Raw genomic sequence first — 25,000 nt, 5'->3', positions numbered from 1 at the left:
GGGCCCGCCCGGCGCACTGGGCGCACGGGGCGCGCGGAGCGGGCCGCGATGGCGGCGGCGCTGAGGGCGGCCAAGCGGGAGCTGCGGGCGGAGCTGCGGCAGCGCCTGCGGGCGCTCGGCACGGCCGAGAAGCAGCGCCAGTCCCGCCTGCTCGGGCGCAAGGTGGGTGCGGACACCCGGGCGCGGCCCAGAGCCGGGCCCGGCTCGCCGGGAAGCACGGCCGGGACTTTCCAGGCCCCGCCGGTGACCGAAACCGTGACTCAGGGGCCCTTCCGCCGAGCGGGGGCTGAGCTCCGCCTCGGAGCCGTCCCTGTCGCTTCCTCGGCAGTGCCGGGAGCGGGGCTGGTGGCGCCGGTGTGACGAGAGCTGCCGGTGGCACCGGCTAAAGCGGGGGCTGCTGGGGACACTTCACCCTGGGGCGGTGGGCACTCATCACCCCCGGGCTGCTGGGGACACCTCACCCCTGGGCTGCTGGGGACACCTCACCCTGGGGCGGTGGGCACGCATCACCCCTGGCTGGGTGAGCACCCTTCACCCCTGGGCTGCTGGGGACACTTCACCATGGGGCGGTGGGCACTCATCACCCCTGGGCTGCTGGGGACACCTCACCCCTGGGCTGCTGGGGACACTTCACCTTGGGGCGGTGGGCACGCATCACCCCTGGCCGGGTGAGCACCCTTCACCCCCGGGCTGCTGGGGACGCCTCATCTTGGGGCGGTGGGCACGCATCACCCCTGGCTGGGTGAGCACCCTTCACCCCTGGGCTGTTGGGGACACCTCATCTTGGGGCGGTGGGCACTCATCACCCCTGGGCTGCTGGGGACACCTCACCCTGGGGCGGTGGGCACTCATCACCCGTGGATTTTTGGGGACAATGGGGGCAGACTGTCACACGCCCCAAGCAGAGCTCCTCGGGGGTGCTGGCAGATGTTCATCTCAGACATTTCACACCAGCCTGGCTCTGTCCATACATTCAAAACCCAGCCACTGCCTGATTTGGCCTCTTGTTTTACGCGCTGTCATCTCCCTTCTGTATCTTCCAGCAGTGTTTCTTGCACACAGTTTTATTTCTAATATAATTTTTACACTCTAAAAGATATCAAGCAGGGTTTGTCTAACTGGTATCCTAGCACAGAGTGATATGGGTATGTACTTCTAAAATGTCCTGTTTGTGTTTGGATTACACAGTTTTTATATAGATGTATTTTATCATTTTAATAAACATAATAAAATTTTATTTTGCAGTCACTGCATGTAATAGAGCACAGTCCTCATTTTTTTGCAGCACCAGCGGGTGCTTCTAGATGATCTACATTTATATGGTTATTTTCCTGCCAGAGGATCTCAAATCACTTTATAGACTTCATTTACTACTAATGTGTAGCCACTTCATGAGTGGGATGCAGCAGCACAGAAACTTTAGTTTGTAGGAACTTTTAACTGGAACTTACATAACTTTTTTTCACTGGGAATGCTTTTTAAAAACATATCCCCTACTCTGTGATGATATTGCATTTTAGTAATTTTATAAATTAGCTCTCTCAATATCCAAATTATAAAAATCTCTCAATTTTTAGCAAATACTGGCATGCATCCTCTTCAAAAATTCAGAGTGCTCAGCCAACCCTTAAGCACCTAGCCCATTTAGTACTGAATTTTAAGGAGCCCTCCGCCTTTGTCCAACTGCTGCTGAAAAATGCAACGACAGAGCACTCACTTCTTCTAGTGAGCACACCGAAAGACACAGCCTTGGTTTTGCTTAAAAGAAGGCATCACAAAATATGACATAAATTGATGTTATCTTGCCATTTTAATAATCTGACAAAAACTGAAAATCCTGAGTTTGCTTGAGACAGAGTGGCTCTGGGCAAGTGGCTGACAGTAGAGTCAGCTTCCTCATGGGGGGTGGGTAATACAACAGGCACAGAGAAACACTGGAAAAAGCCAAGAAAATATTTGGAATGATATAAAGCCAAAAATGTAGCTTTGTAACATACATCAGTGCTTGCAGCTAATAAAAGTGAGCAGGTTATTTTATAACACCTGAGTAATATTTTTAGTAGTAAAACCTCATTTCAAAATAATCTTTAAATTCAAAGTGAAATAGCTTCACAGGCCAGCCTAGCCACCAGTATTTAATTAGCTTCTGGATGATTATTCTTTTTTAATGCTTCTGTTCATGATTAAAGTCATGCTATTTGCATGCTCTAATTCTGAAAAAAAGTGTCATCAGCTGCTGAACAAAGGGCAGATAATATTTTTAAGTGTGGAAATTTTTTCATTCTTCTCAGAAACCTCTCCGAGTCATAGTAGGAGCATCTACATAATTCTGAAAACATCTGAAATTGTGTCTTCCTACTCATATGTGGATTTACATCTTCAGCCTCATTTTTTTCCTCTGCAGCCTCATTAATGTGTTACTGGATACATCAGAGCAGATGGGACCTGTGTAGTGCCCACAGCACACAGCCCTTGTCTAGAACTGTCCCAGTGTCTCAGTTTCCCTCTTCACCAAACCCATGCAAAGTTTTGGCCCTGGAGGCCCTCAACATGAGCCACAGCCATTTTCTGGAGTCTGCAGTTTGACTAAATAGTCTGCTTTTCCAGCAAAAGCTACCATGAAAATTCTATTATTTTAAGAGCTTAACCCTGTGGAAAAATCAATGTGTAGTCTTAGACAGATAGAAAAGGAAATAAAATGCGGTTTTGAATTTTCAGGATGTTTCTGTGGCCAAGCAACACATGCACCATCATTTAGTCTGGAGTGTTTTTTAGGTTTTTTCCCCTTACAAAATTATATCCATCTTGTGAATATTTCACCTGGGTTTTTAACTGCTGTGATGGAAAGAAAATAAAAAAAAAAATAGTGGGAACCATATCTTGACTCAGATATGGGCATTTGTATCTCAAAACAAGGCCAGGGCAAAAGCTAAAGTTCAGAAGAGTGAGTTACCGTGCAGTTACACAAACATTGAGCAGGGAATCTGGTGATCTCTGTTCTGTAGATAGTAGAGAGTTTCTCAATTGTCTGATATTTTTGACAGATTTTTTTAAGAGTGTAGAATAACAGTAAATCACGTTTAAATGAGTAGGGACACATTTATATTTGTTTAGTTCAGATGTAAGTGACAAAATACATAGGGTACTAGAGAATGAGAAGACAAGATTTTAAAAGCTTCCTTTCAAATTTTAATGTGGAATTCAGTCTGGAATGGGCAGACAAGTGAGGTACGAGTCTGCTAACACTTTTTCACCATATAAGCATTTTTTATTTTCCCTATTATATTCAGCCTTTTATAAGCCCAGCACAGAGTCTCATGAAAAGCAAAAAGCAGCAAGGCCATCTTTCCTTCAAGCTCTGAAAAATGTGCAGTAATAAGATCACCTGTTAGAAGCAGGTGATGTTTGAAGTTATATATCTCATCTTGCTGGAGGGAAGACATTCAGGTTAACAAAAGAAAGAGGGGCCTGGTCATGGAAGACTTTGTGCTCTGCAGTCATCTGCTCTGGTGCTAATTTTCCTTTGAGTTATTATCAGTGAGGTGCTTCCCGTTCTGCCTGGGCCCAGATGAGAGATGCAGCCTGGAAAAAGGATGGAAGACAAGGAATGCTAAACCCTCATGGCTTGCATAGGCTGGCAGTTCTGGCCTGCTGTATCTTTCTGCAGTGATGTTGGACATTTGAGGATGTCTGCACTGTATGGTACAGATCTTTAGGGGATTGGAAGGTTGTCTGCCAAATTGTTTTTTGCTCGCCCAAACCTGTGTTGCAGTGTTTGTTCACGAGATGGAAAAATTTGCCTGTTTTGATTTTGCTGATGGAGAAATGTTGGAGTAGGCAACAAAGCCAGTTTATTCTGTTTATGGTGCATCGAAGTTTGTATCTCTGCCCTTTTCAATGAATATTTTGCTCCAGTTTTGTGTTAAATTAAAGGAAGTTGATCTTTCCAAAAACTTTCCTAAACCGATTGCATCCATTTCCCATGTAGGTGATTGCCCATCCCAAGTACCAAGAATCCAAAAGAATTGCAATCTTCCTGAGCATGCCAGATGAAGTCCAGACAGAAGAAATCATTAAGGACATTTTTAAGCAAGGCAAAGAGTGTTTCATACCCCGTTACAAACCTCAGAGCAATCACATGGACATGCTGAAGTTATCATCAGCTGAAGACATTTCTTCACTTGCTTTGACATCCTGGAATATTCTTCAGCCCAGTGATGATGACACTGCAAGAGAAGAAGCTCTTGCTGGCGGTGAGTATTTTCTTGCTGCATTGTGGGATTGTTGAGCAGGAGTAGCCTGGAGGCTGGTAGGAAATACTCTGATAGCAAGAATGAAGTTAAATGTTACACCTTGGTTTTATACACTGTAGAGAAATGCTCTTTGCTCTCGCCTGTTTTTCTCTTCCCTGTGCCACCCCTGTGACATGCCATCAGGACAGGAACAAGACTGCACTGATCCAACTGAAAGAAAACTCAGCTCTCCAGATAAATCTTCTTCTTGGTCTGATCCATGAATATCCTCAGCAAAGTCCCAGCCTTAGAGAGTCTCAAGCCTGTAGAGGCTTGTAACAGAGAGAGGGGCTTGCTGGGGGTGGCTTAGTCAGCCACTGAAAGTCACGGGGATCCAGGTTTAGGATGTACTCTGAGAACTTTGGTTTGTGCTGCCTGAAAGGTTGGGAGCTTCTCAGGTGATGCCCATAGACTGAGAATTTTCTGAAATCTTTGATCCTGTGAATTGTGTTGCATGGATGAATCAAAGTGCTGATATGGAGCCTGTCCTTGTAGAACAGCTCTCTGGACTGAGACCTTAGACTGATAATGAAAGGACTTTTTTCTAGGCCTGTATGAATTTTACAGTCTTTTTCAGAGTGATTCTCTCATATTTTGATTTTGATCTTATAATGCTGTCTCAGACACTGGATTCTTCATAGGGCTGAGAAGGTACAAGTTCATTAAAATCAAACTTGTGTATTTGTGTTTTGATCCCCAAATAACCTCTCTCTTAACCTAAAATTCCCCAGCTCCTACTTGTAAACAAGTTTACTTTTTGTGTCTTTGCATTCATTATTTGCATTCTTTTTTGTAAACACTTTAATATCTTCTCGAAACATCTGCAGAATGTTTAATCTTATTAATGGAAAACTCATGTTGAGCTTGTGCTTGAAACCTCAGTCTGGGAAGGTTTTCTCCGGGTTGAAATTCACCATGCAAACAGATTCCACTTCTCTCACATTTGCCAGCTTTTTAGTGCTTGGTAAAGGAACATAACATTTCTATGACTCTGTTTGATTGAACTTGGGCTTGTATTTGCCTTGGGATGCCAATGTACTTTCCCAGAATGCTTAACCATGTTTGTTTCTCTTGTATTTTCAGTCATTCCCTCTTCCTTAATTCAGAATCCTTCCTGTGTCTATAGTTTAGCTAGCAAGGGATTTCACTGCTTCATACAATCATCTTCTTTACATTTAATATTTAGCACTGTTCATCATTTTTCTAACATTTGTCAAAAAATATTGGTGGGATTTAGGGAAGGTAGGCTAAAACAATATCCAGAGTTCTGTTGACTGAGCTTAGTTCAGGCATTCTTGACAAGCTTTTGTACTACTGATGAGCTTCTGTTAATTGAATTTAAGGAGTCTGTTTCAGACATCACAGAGTAAACACACAATCTGAGGTGTGATGGGAGCAAGGACATCTAGGTATAGAGTGCACTGAGATGTACCTGGGTGCCAGACAGTGAAGATGGGGAAGGCAGAAACACACTTTGGTACCTGCCTAGTTCTGGAGCTGCTGCTTCCTTCTCTGCACCAGGCTATGGGCAGAGAGCAATGTCAGAAGAGCTGCTGTGCTCTACAGAGAGGTGGCAGGAGGGCAGTTGTAAGAACTGATGTGTGTCTGCGTCAGACTTGTTCTGCCTGAAACTCAATATTAGTCTGTTTGTACTGTTTGTACAGTAATTTTGGAATAATGCCATTTGGATTGGAAGTCAGACCTTGGTCCTTTATCCTAGAACAGTTTTTGTAAATTAGAGAATAAATTTAGTTTTTTTCCACTGTTGTAGCGTCAGACACATTCCTAATCTGTCTCACAGAAACACACACTTCATCTCAATGTGTCTTTATATGCCTTTTGCTATATTTTTTTATCACCTATTATATTTTTTGAACTTTGGTACATTTGCAAGAATGTTAATTGCCTTGCTGCTGCATCAGTCCTCCATTGTTGGAATGATGCATGGATGGCACGTTTATCTCAGAGATGTTATCAAATACTTTGGTGATCTGAGGCATTTACATTGTTATAAGGAGATAACATGGTGTTACATTAGTAATGTTCCCATGGCTGGCATAAATTAGTATGTAATTTTCAAGAAATAGCCTGCAGGTACATAAATAAGCCATGTCATTTCTGAGTATATTCATTTGGCATGACAAAAAGCTTAAATTCACACTGTCCTTAAAGCATGGTTACTGTTAAGAATAGCTCAAATACAAGACTGGGTATCATTTTTGCATAGAGTTTCCCAGTCTTTGGTAGCACTCATGGCCAGTGTTGAATAGACACGAGCCCCTCCTTTTGGAGATGATCCTTTTTTCTGTTGGACCAGGGTTTACCTCTTTTCATCTTGGCAGTACTCACATCACACCGTGTTGGCATAAACAAGGATCCCTGCTTTTGTGGTAGGAGAAAGTCTGTCATCTTCTCTACCACATGTGGGTGACTCACTGGCACATGAAAAGTTGTTTTCTTTAGGCTAAATGAACACAATAACAGAAAGAACAAAGGTGGAAGAAGTTCAGATATTTTGGAGTAGGGGTGTGTGTAGGTGCATGACTGGGTTTGTTTCCAGCTATATCTGTTGAAAAGACAGACAACTTCTGGGGCAAGCCACTGGTACATTTTCCTAATAGATACCAATTCCCATTTTTATCATTGCCCATCAGAGGTATTAATGTGCACTGGTACTGGGTTTTACCCAAGGTAATATTGCTGATGAAAGTTCAGGCAGGTTGCAGTATTTGTTTACAGAAGTGTAGAAACCTTGCACAACTTTGGAAGGAGTAAATCAGATAAAAAATGTACTCTCTATTTGCTTTTTATCACTACTCCTACAGAAGTTTAAAGAACACTTCACCAGCAGCTTCATTTTCAGTGTGGTTTAGGGAGGTGTTGTGATTCACCGAGCTGGACATGGGTTCTCTCATTTGTAATGTTATTTATTATTACTTAGACCTGCTCTGAGAACTATGAGGGAAAACCTAAATTATTCCTCTGAAAAAGAGATTATTCTTACTAGGACAAAAAAAAAAAAAAAAAGAAAAAAAAAAGAAAGAAAATAAAAGGCTAGGTTGAGTGTTTCCATATGGTAAAATTCTTGGAGGCTTCTTTGAAGGGAGGCACACAGCCAGTGGTCTCAGCTGGAAGGCATGGACGTGAGCAAATATGCTTAACTGTTCATAACTGAACTACTGACTGGTAGCTGAAGGTGTGCAATAAATTATAAACAGCTTTTCTAACATTCATCTGCATGATGGAGAGAGGGGGTTTGGCCTAAACATTTTTCTTGGACAGAAAATGAAGCCTTATTAGAAATTACAGCTCTGAATCTGCTTACTCTAATGGATTGGGACGTGCTTTTCTAAGAAATGGAAGAAATGGGATTATGTGTACAGACTTAATTCAGCCTCTTAATCTCTGTCAATTCTTTCTTGGTGTCTCAGTACATTATTACATGGTCCTTGTCCCTCAGGTGTGAACTCCCTCAAAGATGAGCCCAGATGAAATGTTCTGGGCTCTTTCAAAGAGGCAGAAGATGAACACTGCTTGCTTTTAACACTTGCCACTAATGAGTATCTGCTCAGTCTTTGCTTTCTCCCTGCTCAGGTTAGAGCTGCAGGGCTCTTCGCTGTGCGTTATTCAAACCTTGGGATGGAGATCTGCATTTCTGTATGGGCTCTTCATCACTACACCATTCAGTGACTTCAAGACATTAAGTGGTATTTGGAGAATGGAGAAGCAGCAGAGGCTCAGGATCCTGTTGCTGCTGGAGTTGTGCAGTGAATACAGATTCTTTTGCTTGTTTTTCCAACATTCAGTTTTTTTCTCTGCCCCCTCCAAAACAATAATTTCCCAGATTTGTCTCAGCCTTGAACTAGACCTCCTTTTCCAAGCTTTAATTCCTCTACCACCATAATGTCCCTTTCCATCTTTTTGCTCTTTGCCCGGCCTCTCTGAAACTTCCTCCTCAAGTGTCCTTCTCTGGCCTTTCTTACTGTATTCCCCATTTCCTCCTGCTCTCAGTCCCAGCCTGTCATTTCAGGGGCAGCTGGGCCAGCATAAATAGCTTGGCTCTGCCAAAAGGGAAGAGATCATGTGTTTTGTCTTCTTTCACTTGTCTGCTTCCAGACATACAAGAATCTCTGTCCCAGTTTACTCATTTCCTTCTTCACTGTGCTGGCTTCTTTCTCTTTTTCCTTGGCTTAGAAAAACTTCACTGTTTAATAGCACTTGTTCTACTAAATAGTACAAAAGATAGTGTTTTGTGATTGTTTCTTTTGGGCAGTGCCTGATTAAATAAGCTGCTGCCCTTTCTCCTCTTGTTCCCCACCCTTCCTCTCCTGTGCCAGCACAGATGGTGCTGCAGCCACTTTGGGACCTATACTGGGAAACCAGTTTTGGTTGGGAGCAACCCAGCACCAGCAGAAGTCTCTTCTCAGACAGAACCACCACACAGGTTTAGACTGATGCAACTGAAGGGCTGGTAAGAAGCTGGTGGTGAGGGCTGTGAAAATGGGTGTCATGCCAAAAAAAAGTCTCAGTGAAACATCAGTCATCATTTCCTTCCATATTTCAGTTCCCAGTCTCGCCCCAGGCAGTAGGAATAGGAGCAGCCAGTGAAATCAAAGTCCTTCGGAGTCCTCACAGCTGAGATGGGTCTGGCAGGAGGAGCTGAGCCTGCAGCTCCATGTCCTCCATCTGTATACCAATGCCAGCCTAAGGAGCTTTCCCTCCTTATGTTTTCAGCCTATTCCTGCCTCTCTCTGGTGAGCTGCATCAACCTGCTGCTCTGGGTGAAGATTATTTCCCTTCTTTTCCCTCTCCTGTTTTCGCTGGGATTTTTTTGAACCCAGATGAGGATCCAGATTGCCCTGTGGCCATGTGTGTGGGGAGGAGGGAATGAGGAGCCAGGATGGAGGGAACATCCTGGACAGGTTCCTTGAGAGAGTCGTGGGACCACCCGTGCAGATGTGAGTCCAGCAGTGGTACAGGAAGGGGAGCATCTTCAGAGAGCCCCAGAATTCATCCTGACACTTCTCTCCTAAGCCAATGTACCTAAGCCATGTACCAATGGCAGCTTTACAGACACTTGCAGCATTGCATAAGCATGGCACAAATGGGTTTGAACAGGGCTAAAGCCACATCATCACCACTGAAGGAACTACAAGCAAGATTTCAAGTTCTTGCTACAAGGCATGGAGCAACAGAGTTTCTCTCCCTTTCTTTTTTCTTTTTTCTTTTTTCTCTTTTTTCTTTTTTCTTTTTTTTTTTTTTTTTTTTAACTAGCTTTGATCTTGGAAACCAGTGAACCATTTTGTGAGAATAAAACAAACATAACCCCCTGCCCCCAGCTCAGTTTGGCATAAGTACCCAGGCTGAAAAACATCAGCATTTGACAATATAGCATCTTACATACAATGGGGAATGCTGAATAATCTGCTATTACTCAACTACAGCATAATGCATTTGTGGTTAAAGAAATTAATGTATTAGAACTTAAGTTGTATTTTCTAATTTAGTTTGGAGACTTCTGGCATTTTCAGCACTGAAAGCTTCAGTGGCCTACTGATTACAGCATTTGTGTTGTAACTTCAAGATAATTAATGAAATATTAACTAGATAATCCATGCTTTCAATAACGGTAAAAAATTTATTATGAATAAAAAGAAAATATCTGAATTTTAAATAAAATAAGGAAATACTAAAATATGTCTAGCAGCAACTTATTGCAGCTCTATTTTCACATAACCTTTTGAATGTTGGCTTTTAAGGTTAAGGTAGTTTTATCTTTCTGCCCTTTTAACTTCCAGAACACTGTGAGACTTGCTGTAGCATAAATTACAACAACCTGCTGGTAGCAGAAACAGACAGGGGCAGCTTACCTGTGTGGGGGTATTTGGTTTATAAGGGCTGCTTACACCAGCAAACATGATTCTCTTGCAAGGAAACTGCTGGCTTCCTCTGGGCTACAGTTCCAAACCTCAAGTAGTTTGAAATGACTCCTGAGTGACCATTAACCCTATTTGAAATTTTGCCATCAGGATTTGCCCTGCAGAAGCATTTTTGTCTGCAGAAACTCTTTTTCACCTGTCTTTAGATTCCTGCTATTTATTCATGCATTCAAAGATTCTGCATTTGCTGCCAGGACTGATGGCCTTGTGATGCCATCAGTATTCTTAGTTATTCCAAATTTTAGCACAGTTCTTCAGAAGTGTGACTGAATTTATGGCAGCACAATCTTAAGAGGAATAGGTTTGACTTAGAACAGCAAAATAAAATGGGATTTTAAAAAAAGATAATGGGTTCCTCCCCCTCCCACCCCAAAAAAATGCACCAAAAGTGAGAGGATTTTGAAAGATGAGGCACATTAGTGTTTAGAAATAAAAAACACTTGTGAGTAGAATATGCTATGGCTTGAGGCATAGGGAAGGTCTAATATCCTACTTCAGCTGCATTAGATGTTGTACAGCTGTCCATGAAGGCATAATGGGACCATACAAAATGATGCTAATCATTCTGAAAAAATATGTAGTAAATAATGCTCAGAAGTAACTGGGAATATTTAAATGAGCTATATGCAGATAGGAATGTCTCAGGACTAAATGAAATATGGGTATGTGAAAAGCAGAGATGTTAAATGTTTCTGCTTAAGAAAAAAAAAATTAAAAAAAATACCCCAAACAAGATTGTAAAGTGATTGAAGGTACTATTAGATTTTCTTTCCCTCTGGGAGACTTGATTAAAACTTGCAGTACAAAATATGTCAAGGGATAGATTATAATTTAAAATCTTTTTTACACTGGTCATAAAAAGAAAACCTGAGAGCATGGCACAATACAAAATTGAAAATCGAGGCTTAGCTGCTAATGTAATTTATTTTTTAATGAAATGATTTAAAGTTTGGAATGAACTTCTGTTTGGAGACAATGATCCATAGTATTTTTGATATGCAAAAGAAGAACAAAATTCAGTGCAAATGAGGCATTAGCATTCCAGTCATGAATCTTGCTGTGGAGAGAGGATCCTTCCCCTTGCAGTGCAGGATCTGGACATGCAATACAGCATCAGATGTTTTACAAGAGCCAGGAAATCTCACAACTTGTAGCTGTGTAGCAAGAACTGAAGGATCTTCCCACCTCTGCAGCTTCAGACCCCAGATTATTGCCTTACAAACAGGTTCTGGTTTCTCTTACCAGCAGGCATTTGGAGCATTCCTCTAAGCATCTAATTTTATTTGTATTAAGCCCTTGGCTCTGCTGCCTTCTGACAGCTGTGAGTTGTACTGGTTAGTTAGTTCTAATGTGAAATATTATGTTCTATATTATGTTAATATTATATTATGCTCCTGTGACATGTGAAATATTATGTTCCTTGTATTCATTTTAAATTTGCTGCTTTCAGTTCAAGAGATACTTCATTTTTCTATGATGAGAAGTAAATAAGGATGTTTGAGTTATATTCTTTTTATTATTCATTGTTTAGTTACACCTGTACTATATCTATTGTATTATTTTCTATCAAACTTTGGCTGCTTTATTTTTCTGGTAGAGAAGCTTTTCTGTAGGAGTTCCAGCCATTGCTCTTTCAACCTTCACAATCTCTCTGATGTTATTCTGGAAAAAGAAAGATGCCTGGGAGAAAATTTTATGTCCAGGTAAAGAAATGCTGTGAAATATGTGTAGTAGCACTGGAGATGTTAATTCTTTTGTATATACCATAACACTGCTCTTCAAATCAGCTCACTGGACAGATGTCCTACTGCTTTCCACACCAGTGTTCCACAATGACACATCATTACAAAATAATTACAAAAGGCCCTGTTCCACTAGTAAAGATCTATAAAATAATTGTATATTATTCCACCTAGCTTGTTCCTTAGCAGGTAGATCTAGGAAAATGATTTCTTGGAGAGACAGCAAGTTTCCCTTGGGGTGTTTCTACGTCCCAGCCTTCAGCTAAAAGATGTGTGACGCCATCCCAGCACTTGGGACACTCTCCCCTGCAGCTGCTCTCAGCCCTTCCCTTGAGGTCTGCACCAGCTTCCAGAACTCTCTGAAACAGCTCAATAGTCAGCACTTAATTTGCTAAGTGAAGGCAGAAACTTTCAGCTGAGTTTCTCCCAGTGCTTCTTATCAGAAACAGGTATGATACAGAGACTTTTTTTTTAAAGGCATTTGGAAAAACACTCTGAAATGCAGAAGTTCATATGTGTTTATATGGTGTTGCTTTGTAATGTCCTTTGGTGTCCTTATGTCCTGAATTTCCCTCGTGCACACTAAACCACAAGCGCTGTGTGGTTTAATTTTAATGCCACCCGTGCCAGGGTGTCCTGCAGTGAACCTGAAAGGCTGAGAGCTCTGGAACACTACAGCTTTTTGCTTTCATAAAGTTCATTAAGGCTTTAAAAGAGTGTTTTTCCTTGTAATCATCTTAAGTGTCTCATCCACGTTTGCCTTCTTGCAGAAAACTCATCAAAACAACTGAAAAGATTACTTCTGCTGTGATCAATTAAAGTCTGAAGAGAAGTGAAAGCAACATGGGCAAGGGCCTTGAAGTCATTGCAAGTGGCTCTCGAGGGTTTTGTTTCAAAGAGGGCTAATTTTGCTCCCGTGAGTGTGAACAGTAGCTTTGTCATTTTTTTTTTATACAGTTTCCTAGAGACAGGAGTCTTTGAAAGGCAGATAAGAGGTGAAATTCATTTCTGGAGTGTGGCAGGAGTCTGTACAACAACGCATGCAGGGGAAATGTCAATATGCAAGTATCTCTGGCTGCAGTAATTAATCCAAACAGACATCTTTGTCTCCCTTTATTTTCATGTTTTGAAAAGGAAGACCCAGCACCAAGCTCATCTCTGTGCCTTTGTGCACATAATTTGGGGAACAGGAGGAAGCTTTTCCCTGCTGCCCACCTGTGTGGGGAATTCGGGTTGAAGATTTGGTTTGGTGAGAAAACTGAGCCTCCTTACAGCTGCCTGGTGTCAGAGGGGACAGTCCTGATGCCTTTTCCTTGTGCCCATCTCTGTGCTCCCCTCATCCCCTCATCCCAGGTACCATCCCTGGTACTTGTTGCTGAGCAGATTCAGTTCATGAATCTGGCAGAAATTTGTCACTTTTTTTCCCTTTCTTTTTCCTAGGATTGGTGTTCTGCCAGCTTAGTGGGCTCTTAAATCAGGTCAGCACTTTTCCAGCTACAAAAGATTTGTTTTTCTGGCACACTTAATCCCTGCTGGTTTTGCTGAGATTCAAAATACACAGTTTTTCCCCTGGATGGTGGGAAACTCCTTGGACTGGCCCAGAGCCACTGGCTTCCATGGAGCAGGAGACTCATGCTGCTGTTTCATGGTGTAAAGATAGCTCTGGATCTTCATGGCTGATCTTATGCTGAACTCAGTCCCTGCTTGGGCTGGCTGTTGTGCATGTGAGGTGGCAATGAGTTTTTGGGATGTAGATGAGGGCAGATTCCTGTCCAGGAGTGACATGAAACCTTTTGCCGGCAGGTGTCAGCATTCCATACATTTGCCATGGAACATTGCTGTCATTTTGTCTGTTTTCCTATAATTAAAATCTCATCTAGGCATTGCACTCACACACGCAGGAGAACAAATGCTCCAGCCTAATTTCCCATAAAAATCAGGGAGTGAAGTGAGGGAGGTATAGGATTCCGGGGAGAACTGGATTTTTTAAACTGTGCAAGCTTTAAAAGATAAAAGAAAATCTTGTGATGGAAGAAGCAGGATTTCTCAGCTGCTGTGGTGTTAACACATTTTACAGCAACTGTGAAGGTGCCACCAGCTCCCAACCAGCTGACTCTGCATGTACAATAAACCCTGCCTGTAAGCAGACTGATATTCCCATCAAGTGGTGTCACTCCTTACAGGAGCCAGGTTTATGCACTCACTTGGAAGTTGTTGTCTTAGCTGTTTATATTTCGTGAGCAATTCTGTGTATTTTATGATAGGATATCTGCTGAGTGAGTCAAAAGGTATTGGAAATATTGATAGTGATGCATAAAGTATCAAAAAAACCCCAGATGATTCACCTCTGTCTTACTTTGACTTAAAAATACCCAGACAGCAGTATGCAAAAGAGGACCAAGAGTGAAGACATGCACGTGTATTCAGTGGTAGTATTTAAATGAATGCTCAGGAAAACACCATGGAAGTATAGCTGATAAGACTATAGAGAAATTCCCATAAAAACACATGAAGATACACAAAGATTAGGCTTAGGTATTTTAGGCTGCAGCAGTATCCCCACATAAACAGTTCAAGCATCTATGCCTTGTGAGTTTCTCTAAAGTAGCAGATTTGCAGTCAGCATTTGCTGATTTAACAAGATATGTTGATGTGCTGTAAAGTGGCTGTAATGCCATTTCTCCTCTCTTTGCAATTGCTTCTTGGTACATCTGGTTTCAGAGTATTTTGGTGTTTTAAAATCACAGAAGAATCCAGGTGCAAGCCTTGGAACTAAACATTTTTGATTGCCCATGTTTTCCCATTCAGACTGTGCTCACATATATGAATATCAGAAACAGATTAAGTCATTTTTCACAGACTGATAACTGAGAAGTCCTAAGCTATTTTTTCCTTTGCTCTGAATTTGCAAAACCAAACATTTTGTGGGTGGCATTGAGTGATCATGTTATAGTTACAGGGCTTATGCAGGCTCGATGAATAATAGTGAAATAGAAAAATACTTTTCAAATTTTCTTTTAGGTGGAACTCTGAAAATGAGACTCTAGTCCCCATCTTACTGTAAGTCAAACCTCAGGGGAAATGAGTGTGATGATTATAGCCTCACACAGCATTTCCACATTGTGAAACCAGCCAGAAACACAAGTGTTAGCCTTGTATAGTAGCTTCTCTGGTGAAACATGAAAGGATATTTATGTGGAGCAGAAATAGGTTTGTTTGAACAGGGCTAACAAAGTACAGCTGATGTTGTGCAGCACACTTATCTTTTCAGATGCATTGGCACTAAACCTGCAAGATTTTGGTTAAAACTAATTCAAAACCAGAGATGTTTACTTGAGCACAGCTCAGTAGCAGAGGAACTGATCAAGCAGTTTTATTATATGTTTTTGAGGTTTAATAACAGGCGAGTGGCTGCCACTCAGTTGTTTTAAACCTTTATGACTGATGGCTATCATGTAGCTTCTCAGGGAGGCGGATAAATATTTTATTACGCTGTAGTTCAGCAGGGCAAGTGTGAACTGTGAAGACCAATGTTTCATGCTGACACAAAGCACTGACATGGATGAGTAGACAGATAAACGCTGAGTTGCTCAGTGCTTGTTTGTAGATTCTGCTGATGGTTCTATTTTCTGCAAAATATTTTATTGAAGTAATAACAGAAGCTGTCGCTGTCATGCCAGCAGCTGGGGCACCAGGATTGCAGAGGAGATAGTTTGCTTGGCATCTGTATGGCTGTGAAAGGTGGGTTACGGGCAAAATGTTCTTTAGAGGACAAAAGGAGACAAAGCTTTCCTAGTGCCTGTGGTTCCCATACACAAGAATGAAAATGAAGCAATTACCCCTGTTTTTAAGAGCATTTCTCCCTGGAAGAGTTGAGGCTTTGAGGATTTAATGGTGTGTCCCATAGCAGGAGGCTGTGGATGGAACCTGTGAGATTTGGATGTGATACTTTGACTTTTGATTCCTGTGCTGGGTTGAAGTGAGTGTCTCTCTGGCTCCTTCTGAAGCAACACTGAGATGAGCTCGGTTGGTCAGAGCATGGTGGCTGTGATGTTCAATCCCTGTGTGGGCTGCTCACTTAAGAATTGGCTCAATAATCCTTGTGGGTCCCTTCCAACTCAGAGTATTCTGTATTTCTGTGACAACAGGTGTCTGTGAATAGGTAGAAAGCAGTATGTCCTGCTGAAGTGATGTGGTAGTGCACAATTAAAGGTGTTCTTACAGGGGAGGCACCTGGAAGAAAAGCTACTGACTCCAGTATAAAATGGTCTGGTTTTTTTACTTTAATATGAAACAGAACTTTCAGTCCTGTTAGGTATCTGTTTGGGATCTTAAGGAGGCTACAGAGTGAGCACTTGAGGAGAGCTTTTTATGAACAGCCAACACCACATATTGTGAATAATCTGTGAATTTGCACTGAACTTCTGACAAGGTATCATGTAACTAAATAAGAATTATCAGTTAAAAGTTAAAAGCTTTATTTTTAAGGGACTGGATTTCTATTTTAGCGGACTGGCTGGGGTCAAGGCAAGCAATGTTGCTGTTTATGTCTGCAGTCCTCTGTGTTACTGGATGTGCACCTCATTGGCTTTAGATAAATGCCTTTTTCTCAAATGTGTATGGGTTGCAGCAAAGGATAATGTTTTTGTCTCCTTGGGCATATAACAGTGTCTGTCTTTTCCAGAGGTTTGTGGGGAAAAGAGCTTGATTCCTCTGGAAGCAATCCCAGCCCTTTAGGAGCCATGCACCTTGGCAGGATCTGGATCAGGTCTGTTGTGAGCAGATCTGGCATTTCCCTTTTTGATCTTATACCAAGAGACGTGTAAGAGCAGAGATGCTGTGCTTGAAACCAAGGGCAGGTTTTTTCCAAAGGGCAGAAACCTTTTTATCTGGAAGGAAACTGTAAGCGTTGGTAACCTCAGGAGTGGTGCTGGGGCACCCAGGGTGTTCTTGGAGAAACCATAAAGGGAAAGGCATTTGTTTTGCTGCAGCATAAGTGAAATTGTTTTTTGGAGTTGTTTTCCTTGTGATCTGCTGATTAGCTCAGACCACAGTGTTAGGTGCTGTGTAAATAGAGAACAAGATCATGATCTGTGCCCTACAGGGTATGTGTTGAAAGCAAACACCTACCCAAAAGGCCTAACTGTGCTAATGCTGACAGTAATTAAAGTTATAGTGATGACTCCCTCATTAATTAGAAATTTCTTACTCCGATTCATTGGCTCATACCCTGGGTGTCACCAAGACTAATACTTAGATATTAGGATCAAGTGGTTATTTTTTTCCTCTCTGCTGGAGTAGCAGATACAGAGGCAGCAGATGGTTATTGCACTCTTTTCATTCTGAAAAGTAAGGTTTTCCTGAAACAGGGTTTGCCTTTTAATCCACTGTGGTCCTTTCTAGGTCAGAAAAGGACCAAAGTTTTCATTCCTTGTAATCAACAGCTTTCAATTACTTGTGAGCTCAGCAGTGGTTTTGCACAGATCTGACATTGTTTAGGGTGTGCATAGCAACATGAACACTCTTTTCCTTTAAACAGAAAACTGTTCTTGGCCTGATTATTCTGCTCCTGCACCTTATGTAATCATTTACATTTGAGCAACACGTGAGTGAGGTGTGTGTGGAACAAAACCTCATTTCCAACAAACTGGAAACTCATTCTTGCCTGAGGTGTCAGATTGTGAGGATCCAGCCATCCTTGTGGTGATGGAGTAAGCAATGCACAAACTCCTGTGCTTCAGGGGAAGCCCAGACTGCACAGCTGCTGCTGTGAGGAGCAGCAGCAGTGACACAGAGCTGATCACTGTTGACCTCTTGTAGGCTCAGACAGTGTCTGTGCTGTGAGCATGGTTCATGTGAGCACACTGCCATTCTTCACAGGCACACAGGACTTGCTGCAGCTCGGCCTCTGCCCCATCTTGTCACTGCTTTTGAGGAGATGATCAAAAGAGTCCTAGCTCCCACTTTGATGGGTCCCAGGTGCTTTGCTGTGCCCACAAAGCAAGTGGCAGCAAGGAATGAGAAGTTGGGATGACAGAGTATTTCAGTTTCAGCTTCCATTAGGACTGTCAAGCTGTGCAGAGGGAGATGAGTGACCCCACACAGCAGGTGACAACAGGCTAGTGGAGCCCCTTCCAACCTGGGAGGAGAGAGGCTGTGCTGGCTGCTCCTTCTGAGGGCAGAACAAGTCCCCAGCAGTCTGTACATGACCTGTATCTGTGCAGTTTGACGGGCCCTTCTATAATTAACCATTGTCAAGAACACTTCTGAAAATGCCGGCTGGCATTTCAAATAGGAACATCAGATTAAGGAGAAGAGAGGTAATGAGGTGCAAGGAGAAAATCTTTCCCTGGGGAACAAATCAAACCTGATACCATCATGAAAGGTAATGAGAAATGCACTGCCAAACTGAGGTTCACTGTGGCTGCCTAGAGGAAACGAAACTATGTATTCTTATTTAAAACACTGAGAGGGGATGCTAATGCTTTGGTTTGCTGCCTAAGTCAGGGCATGTACAGCTTGCACACCTGCCTCTTGAATGCAGCTTTGCCACACATTTTTTGAGTCCTTGGGCCAGTCATTTCACTTCTTTGTGGCATGAGGTATGTATGTGTACATGATTTAAGGGAGTCAGTGCAAACAGAGTGTGCCCATACACCCATAGGACAAGTTCAGAAGCTGTGACTGCATCTACTCTGCCAGACAACACAGGGCTAAGTGGCACAGATAAGTCCTGTCCACACTACACAGAACCTGGGTTCTCTTCGTTTGTCTGGAGGAGCCAGACCTGTACCCTTCTGTCTTTACTGCACATGGCAATCCTGTCCCCTGGAGCAGTCATGGGTGTCACCTGGTCCAGCAGTGCCAGACACTGCGCTGACAATTAAGGTATCGACCACCTGTGATCCTGTAAATCAATTTGTTTTCTGGCTGTGCTGCATTTAGCAGTATAAACGAAGCCTGTGTGGCCGTGTCAGCATGGCTGTATGCCCACACTGATAGACAAGTCAGGGTGTGTTATTTCACGCATGGTGCTACACAGTTGGAGGAGCTGTAGCCACAAGAGCTTATGCCATAGATACGTTGAATATTAGGTGACTGTCACCATAATTACTAACCTTACTGGTGTATCCAGTAGCTTAAAATGTGCAAGAACCATGGATATTCTCTACATAGAAGCTGGAGTAAAATGTTGTTGCTTGAGAGTGTTTCCAGCTTTCAGCAATTGGCAGACCACGTGCAAGTTTTCTAGGGGAAGCATGGCTCACCTGTAACAAAACTCTTGACTGTGGATGTACTTTCCTGGGCTCCTGATGTGTGGACACAGGACCCTTGGGGATCCAAGAACCATCAGTTAATGTCTACAGACACATGGGAGACAGTGGACATTACAGGGAGATGGGCAGATGTTGAATGGGAGACTTCCCCTAACATGTTTTATGAGGCACTAAAACACCTGATGTGGTGTTTGATTTTTGAGTACCTGCTCTGTCTTCTCAGAGACAAGGATGCTATTTCACACAGTGGGCTGTAAGAACAAGGGCAGTAGGTGTGAGGACAGAGCAAGCCACAGTTCTGAGTGGCAGACAATAGTCCTGCAGGGCTGGGAGAGCTGGGCAACCTGAGGACCCCATGTCACAAGGGACATGTTCGTATCCTCAGCTGCCATCCTGTTGATGTACCCTCAGTGCTGATAGCAATCTTAAGTGTCTGCAATCTTGGTGACATCTGTGTGTCACCTCTTTTCCTGTGACATCTCTTCCCCCACACTGCCACAGACACCACAAGAGGTTTTGTTGCTCCCCAAGTTTTATGTTGGAGAAGCATTTACTCCATGCAGCTCTCTGCCATCCATTCTAGATCCTGATGGTAGATTTGGGACTAATGCTGTTTGAGCTGCCCTTGGGCTTCTTGCAGGGTTAGTTGGGTCATTTTTTCTACCAAAAATCTTGAAAGACATTTTACTTAAATCTTGTGCAGTCTGAGTTGCATGGATATCAGAGAACATGTAGTGAGTCAGAGAAAGGCAGTCAGTATTGCTGTGCTCCACAGAAGAAAAATATAAGGGTAACTATTACAGTATTTGCAGCATAATTTTTCATACTGAGATTTGCATAAGCTTGTTTGAGTTCTTCAGCATAAACCCCTCATGATTATAGAGGAGCCAACTTGTTAAAAGAATCCCTGTTTTTCTAGAGAACCCAGAGGAAAACAGTGCTTTAATACATCCAGATTCACTTGAGGTGCCTGATGCTTTCAGTTAAACTCCACAGAAAATATATTTCTTCCCTTCACTGTTTTTGCCATTTCCGTCTTTCCCTAGTGTTTCCCCTGACTTGTCTTGTTCATGTCTTTAACACAAATGTAAGGAGAAATGGCACCTTTTTGCTCTGCAGATTTGCCCCTTGTGTGCATTCTTCCTGCCAGCAGCAGACTGCAAATGTTTCCTGCTTTTTGTCTTGAGAGGCACCTGGAGTGAAAGCAGCTGAAACAGACTATGAGGCAGTGTGTTCAGGTCTGTGCATCATGACTGATTGGTACTTACTGGTTTCTGGGCCACCTGAATACCTACACAAGGCTGATGTGAGGCAGGTTGTGGAGAGAATAAGTAGGAGTAACCTGGGGAGGGTTTGACCTGCAGAATCTATTATTCCTGACCTTGCTAACAGGGGGCTGGTTTCTGGCTTCTAGTCCATAGGCCTGACAATTGACAAGAGAAAACTGAGGGCATGTGATATGGTATGTCCTGTATGATGTACATGGTGGCACCATGAAAATGGCATCTCTTTTCAGGGAGACTGTACTTCTGCCTTTGGGCCTCTCTTTCTCTTTGTTTGCCATTTGCTGCTTCACTCATTTCACTGTCCTGTGTGTTAAAAGTTGACTGCAGTGTGGTAAAACACCCTGACCCCTTTTTAATCCAACCTGTATTATTCCATGGTCTGTCCTTTGGCTAATTCTCTCCCCTTACCCCCCTGACCTCCTTAGAAAAGCTCTGCTTCTTGACTGTACAATGCTGGAACTGCAAGATTGATGTTCTCTAAGCATTTTGCACTGTGTTGCCTTGCATATTTTATATCAATGTTCTAATTAAGACATTAGATCATGATGGATGAGTGTTCATGTCAGTGACTCTTCTCTGAACAATGAAGAGTGGAAGGAAATCTCCAGGGGCCTGAGAAGTGTGTACAAATGAGTTGGTCTTATGTGAGCTGTTAGCATGCTCTTCCAAGCAGAGTTTGGAGTTTATATGTGATCCCAGATGGGATTCCCTCTAAACCGAAAAACTCTCCTTTGCTCTGGCTTTTCTACTAAATGCTCCCCACACATCTCCTTCAATGGTGAGCATCATCCCTCAGATATAGTAAAATCAGCTTAGCCCAAAATGGCAGGAAGGAGTAGGTGTGGGCATGGAAAAAGCAGAAAAATACCTGACCAGGTCCAAGCTCTGGTGAAGGAGCAGAGTCTGGTCACAGAAAAGCTGCTCAAGGCTAAGCACTGTTCCTGTGAGAAGGCAGAAGCAGTGGACTGAGACTCTTTCCAGAGTTTGCTATTTGCTTTCTTTCCAGACTTGTGTCAGATGTCTTTTAGTCTGTATTACCTTTCCACTCCCTGCCCTTCTCCCCTTAAATGTCTGTCTGCTACAGCAGCAAGAAAGAAAAGGCTTTCTTTGCATTGTGAAAGGAGTAAGTGGGATGTTCCCCACTTGGGATGTGGCTCAGGAGTCAGCCCCAGACCAGTCCAGCTCATTTGTTTGGAGGATGTCCATGCAAGACTTCTGACACTGAACATACCAGCCTTGCAGAAGTGACGGGGATGTGCAGCAGCCTCCCTGCCTGGTGGTCACTCCTCGTGGCAGAGGGTTTCAGTGATGTGAATCAGCTCCTGAAACAAGTGTGCAGCCAAGTGTAAACAGCTGGCTCCCTGGCATGGTGCTGATCCACATCCCCTCACAGAGCATGAGCAAAGCAAGAACTCTTGCCTTTTTCTCTGGAGCTGGTTGGTGGGGTCTTCTGTTGGAGTTTCACCAGCCAGTCCAGGTGATTAGCAGCTTATGCATCTTCTTTCAGTTTTTTTAACTGATTCTGAGTTCCAATCAAGTGCAATCTCACAAGAATCCTGGAAGGAGGGATATTTAGGGCAGGGAAGCAAAATGCCTGTGTGTGCTGCTGGAACAACAGTGAAAATTGCTGGAGGCCAAGAAGGAAAATCCTTCGGGACAAAAGGAACCTGACATCACAAAGGGAAAAGCCTTCAAATCTTCATCTTGATATTAAACTGCAAATTACCACTTTCAGAATATGTTGTATTCAAGGCTTTTTGGATCTGGAAGGTCAAGAGTAGGTTCATGGCATCTTACAGTGGTGTCAAGAAGATGTCTCCTCTCTCTCTCACATGTCTTCTTTTCATTCTTTCCTTTTCTATTTTTGTGTCTGATGTTGAAGTTCGTTTGATTTTCTGATTCCTCCTGCATTTAATTTCCCTGAGTTCAGTCTTTGTCTGGATTTCGAGTCATAATCATTTGTATTTGGAAGTGTGGGGTTAAAATGATAAAATAAATTTGTTAAAAGGTAGGGTTTTTTCCCATCCAGCTTTTCAAGATCTAATTATTTTTCAGCTGAACTAGTATGCAGTTGATAAGATGAAAATGTAAATTTACAGGTTTAGTATTCAAAGTATTTTTCGTCTGATCAAAGAAAGGGAAGAATTTTACAAAACACAAAGCTTGCATTCTTGCAAATATCTGAAGTTATATGGTTGTAGTCAAGCCATCAGGAAATCCACAGGGCATCCACTAATGCTTATTTCATTTTTCTGCAGGAGGTCTTGACCTTATCTTCATGCCAGGCCTTGGGTTTGACAAAAAAGGCAACAGATTGGGAAGAGGGAAAGGATATTATGATACCTATCTTGAAAGATGTATGAAACATCCCCGTGGAAAGCCTTACACGATTGCTTTGGCTTTTAGAGAGCAGATTTGTGAATCAGTGCCTGTGACAGAAAATGATGTTCCAATAGATGAAATCCTTTATGAAGACTGCTGAAAGTGTTTCGATACCAACTCACCTCCAGAGCAAGCAACCAAAGGTGTCAAATCTACTAATCATGGTTTTTTCTAATTGTCATGTACAACTTTGGGACCAGTAAAATACACTATTTGTGTTTGGGAAAAAAAACAGCCTCCAAAAACAGTGTAACTGTGGTAATAGTAGTGAAGATTGTGTTGATTTGCTTCTAATTAGCAAATATCTGAATGTGTGAATTGTTATTCTAGAATCAATGCAAACAAGAATGAGTGACTGTTTATTACAGTAAGGACCATTTCTTCTCATAATATTTTTGAGGTACAAGCTTCTTGATAGTTAGCAATTTTATTATTCTGGTTTAAAATTGAACTGTCTAGTAATAACAGTTCTTGATCCATTCTGGAATTAGATACTTGTAATGGTAAAAGTTTTTAGTACTTTAATATTGTGTGCATCCATGAGCAAAACAAGAAATTGATGGAGATGTCTTAGATTAAGCTGGGAAAAAATGGTGATGGGAAAAAAGCCTTAATTTTAGTGTATGCAGTAGTTTTGACTGTTTACTTGGCTCCTTGCAGTTGTCTTAAAATAAAGGGAGTACCTGTTCTATTAATAAAAAAAGTTTTATGTCCATAATTTTGGTATGTTCTTTCCTTTATCTGAATACAAGATTGTAATGTAGTTTAAAATGTGATCAAGGAGTTCTCTATCTGGAGACAGCTCTTTTTTGGTAAAATAATATTCAAAATTACTTAAAATTCTCTTGATTTTGTAGATAAGCCATACATAATGCCCCAAAATACTGTGTGGTGCTATGTGAAAAAATGAGGGATGCTGAGAATTGCAGAGAGCAGGTTTTATGGATGAAATAGATTTTTGGGTGGAAGATTGGTTGTTCTCTGCTTCTCCAGACAATCATGGAAATCCAGAGGAAGATAGTGAGTTTCCTCTGCACTGTCCTTGTAGTATAAGAACACAATCTTTCTAATCAGGATCAATCAAACTGTCAGAATATTGTGTTCCTTCTTCAATGCAACTTCACCTTTTCTATGCATGTTTAACTCTTCCCTCAATCAATAAATCAGTGCGTTTATTTTCACCAAACTGCTCTGTGTCATCATTAAAAAATCCATAAATTCTCAAGGATGAACTCCAGAGTGGAATGACCTTAAGGCTTCCTCAATAACAACTGGTTTTGTGAACAAAGCCATGCCTGCAGCAGCTGTGAACCTTTTCTTCTCAGAGTGCTTGTATTCAGTGCTGTTTCCATTCTGCTAATCCAGGAGCTATTTAAACCCTCTGGCTCTGGGGTGAACATAAGCTTAGCAACTGAGATCTCTCTGGCCTGTGCTCCCTGGTGCTTCATCCATCCTTAACCAAGGTCCATCTGGCCGGGCTGAAGATCACTCTGGTGTTGGCCTGCTGTGCACCCACCCAAGTGTTCAGGAAAGCTGCAGCCTGGGCAAGGCAGCTGCTAGCCCTTTGCAATATGGGCTGCTTAAAAAACCACTGGTGATCAGAGCTGGCCTTCCATCCCTTCCTTATCATCCTGCAAATGAGAGCTGTGTCCATGGGTGCACAAAGGGTGGTGCAAGCAGAAATTGAGGTGGCAGCATCGGTGCTGGTGCAGTTGTTGGTGTGTCCCTCAGGTCCTCTCAGCTCTGAGTACTGCCAGCTGTACTGCCTCACATGAGGGAGACAGAGTCCTGCCATTCCAGGCCTTTGGGGAATAAAAGTGATGAGAAAATAAGACTTTTTTTTTCCAATCTCTGTCATGTCGGGATTTTAATCCCTTCTTCATTTCTGAACTTCCGTTAGCATATGGTGACCACCAAAATGAAACAATGGGCAGGGTTCGTGTGTGGCAGGCCTGTTCCTGGCTTTGTCTGCAAAGCTGCTTGAGTTCACCTACCACATTAGGCTCAGCACTGCCATATGGCACAGCCTGCCACCAACATCAACAGAGCCACGCTGAGGCCAGTGCTTGTCACAGCAGAAAC

General features: G+C 42.6%; 1 protein-coding gene and 1 long non-coding RNA gene across 3 annotated transcripts; both read left to right on the top strand.

Annotated features, from left to right (window-relative positions):
• On the top strand, positions 1–24,104 carry MTHFS (methenyltetrahydrofolate synthetase). 2 transcript variants are annotated; one of them, XM_086848852.1, is made up of 3 exons: positions 1–162; positions 3,989–4,253; positions 22,795–24,104. In XM_086848852.1, exons 1-3 carry the CDS (start codon positions 49–51, stop codon positions 23,016–23,018), a joined length of 603 nt encoding a protein of 200 aa, XP_086704978.1. In that variant the 5' UTR covers positions 1–48; the 3' UTR covers positions 23,019–24,104. The 2 variants fall into 2 exon arrangements, with proteins under 2 accessions (XP_086704978.1, XP_023789666.1); XM_023933898.2 differs by lacking the exon at positions 1–162 and adding an exon at positions 3,166–3,228.
• On the top strand, positions 8,635–9,989 carry LOC147650682 (uncharacterized). Its single transcript, XR_015275769.1, has 2 exons — positions 8,635–8,763; positions 8,857–9,989. It is a non-coding gene; the product is annotated as an uncharacterized LOC147650682 (long non-coding RNA).
• Positions 24,105–25,000: the final 896 nt, after the last annotated feature.

This window comes from Cyanistes caeruleus, chromosome 13, assembly GCF_971803275.1.
Source record: "Cyanistes caeruleus chromosome 13, bCyaCae1.hap1.1, whole genome shotgun sequence".
In the NCBI taxonomy this organism is placed as follows: domain Eukaryota; kingdom Metazoa; phylum Chordata; class Aves; order Passeriformes; family Paridae; genus Cyanistes; species Cyanistes caeruleus.
The sequence above is the reverse complement of the archived record's forward strand: the minus strand, read 5'-3'. Positions and strand labels throughout refer to the sequence as shown.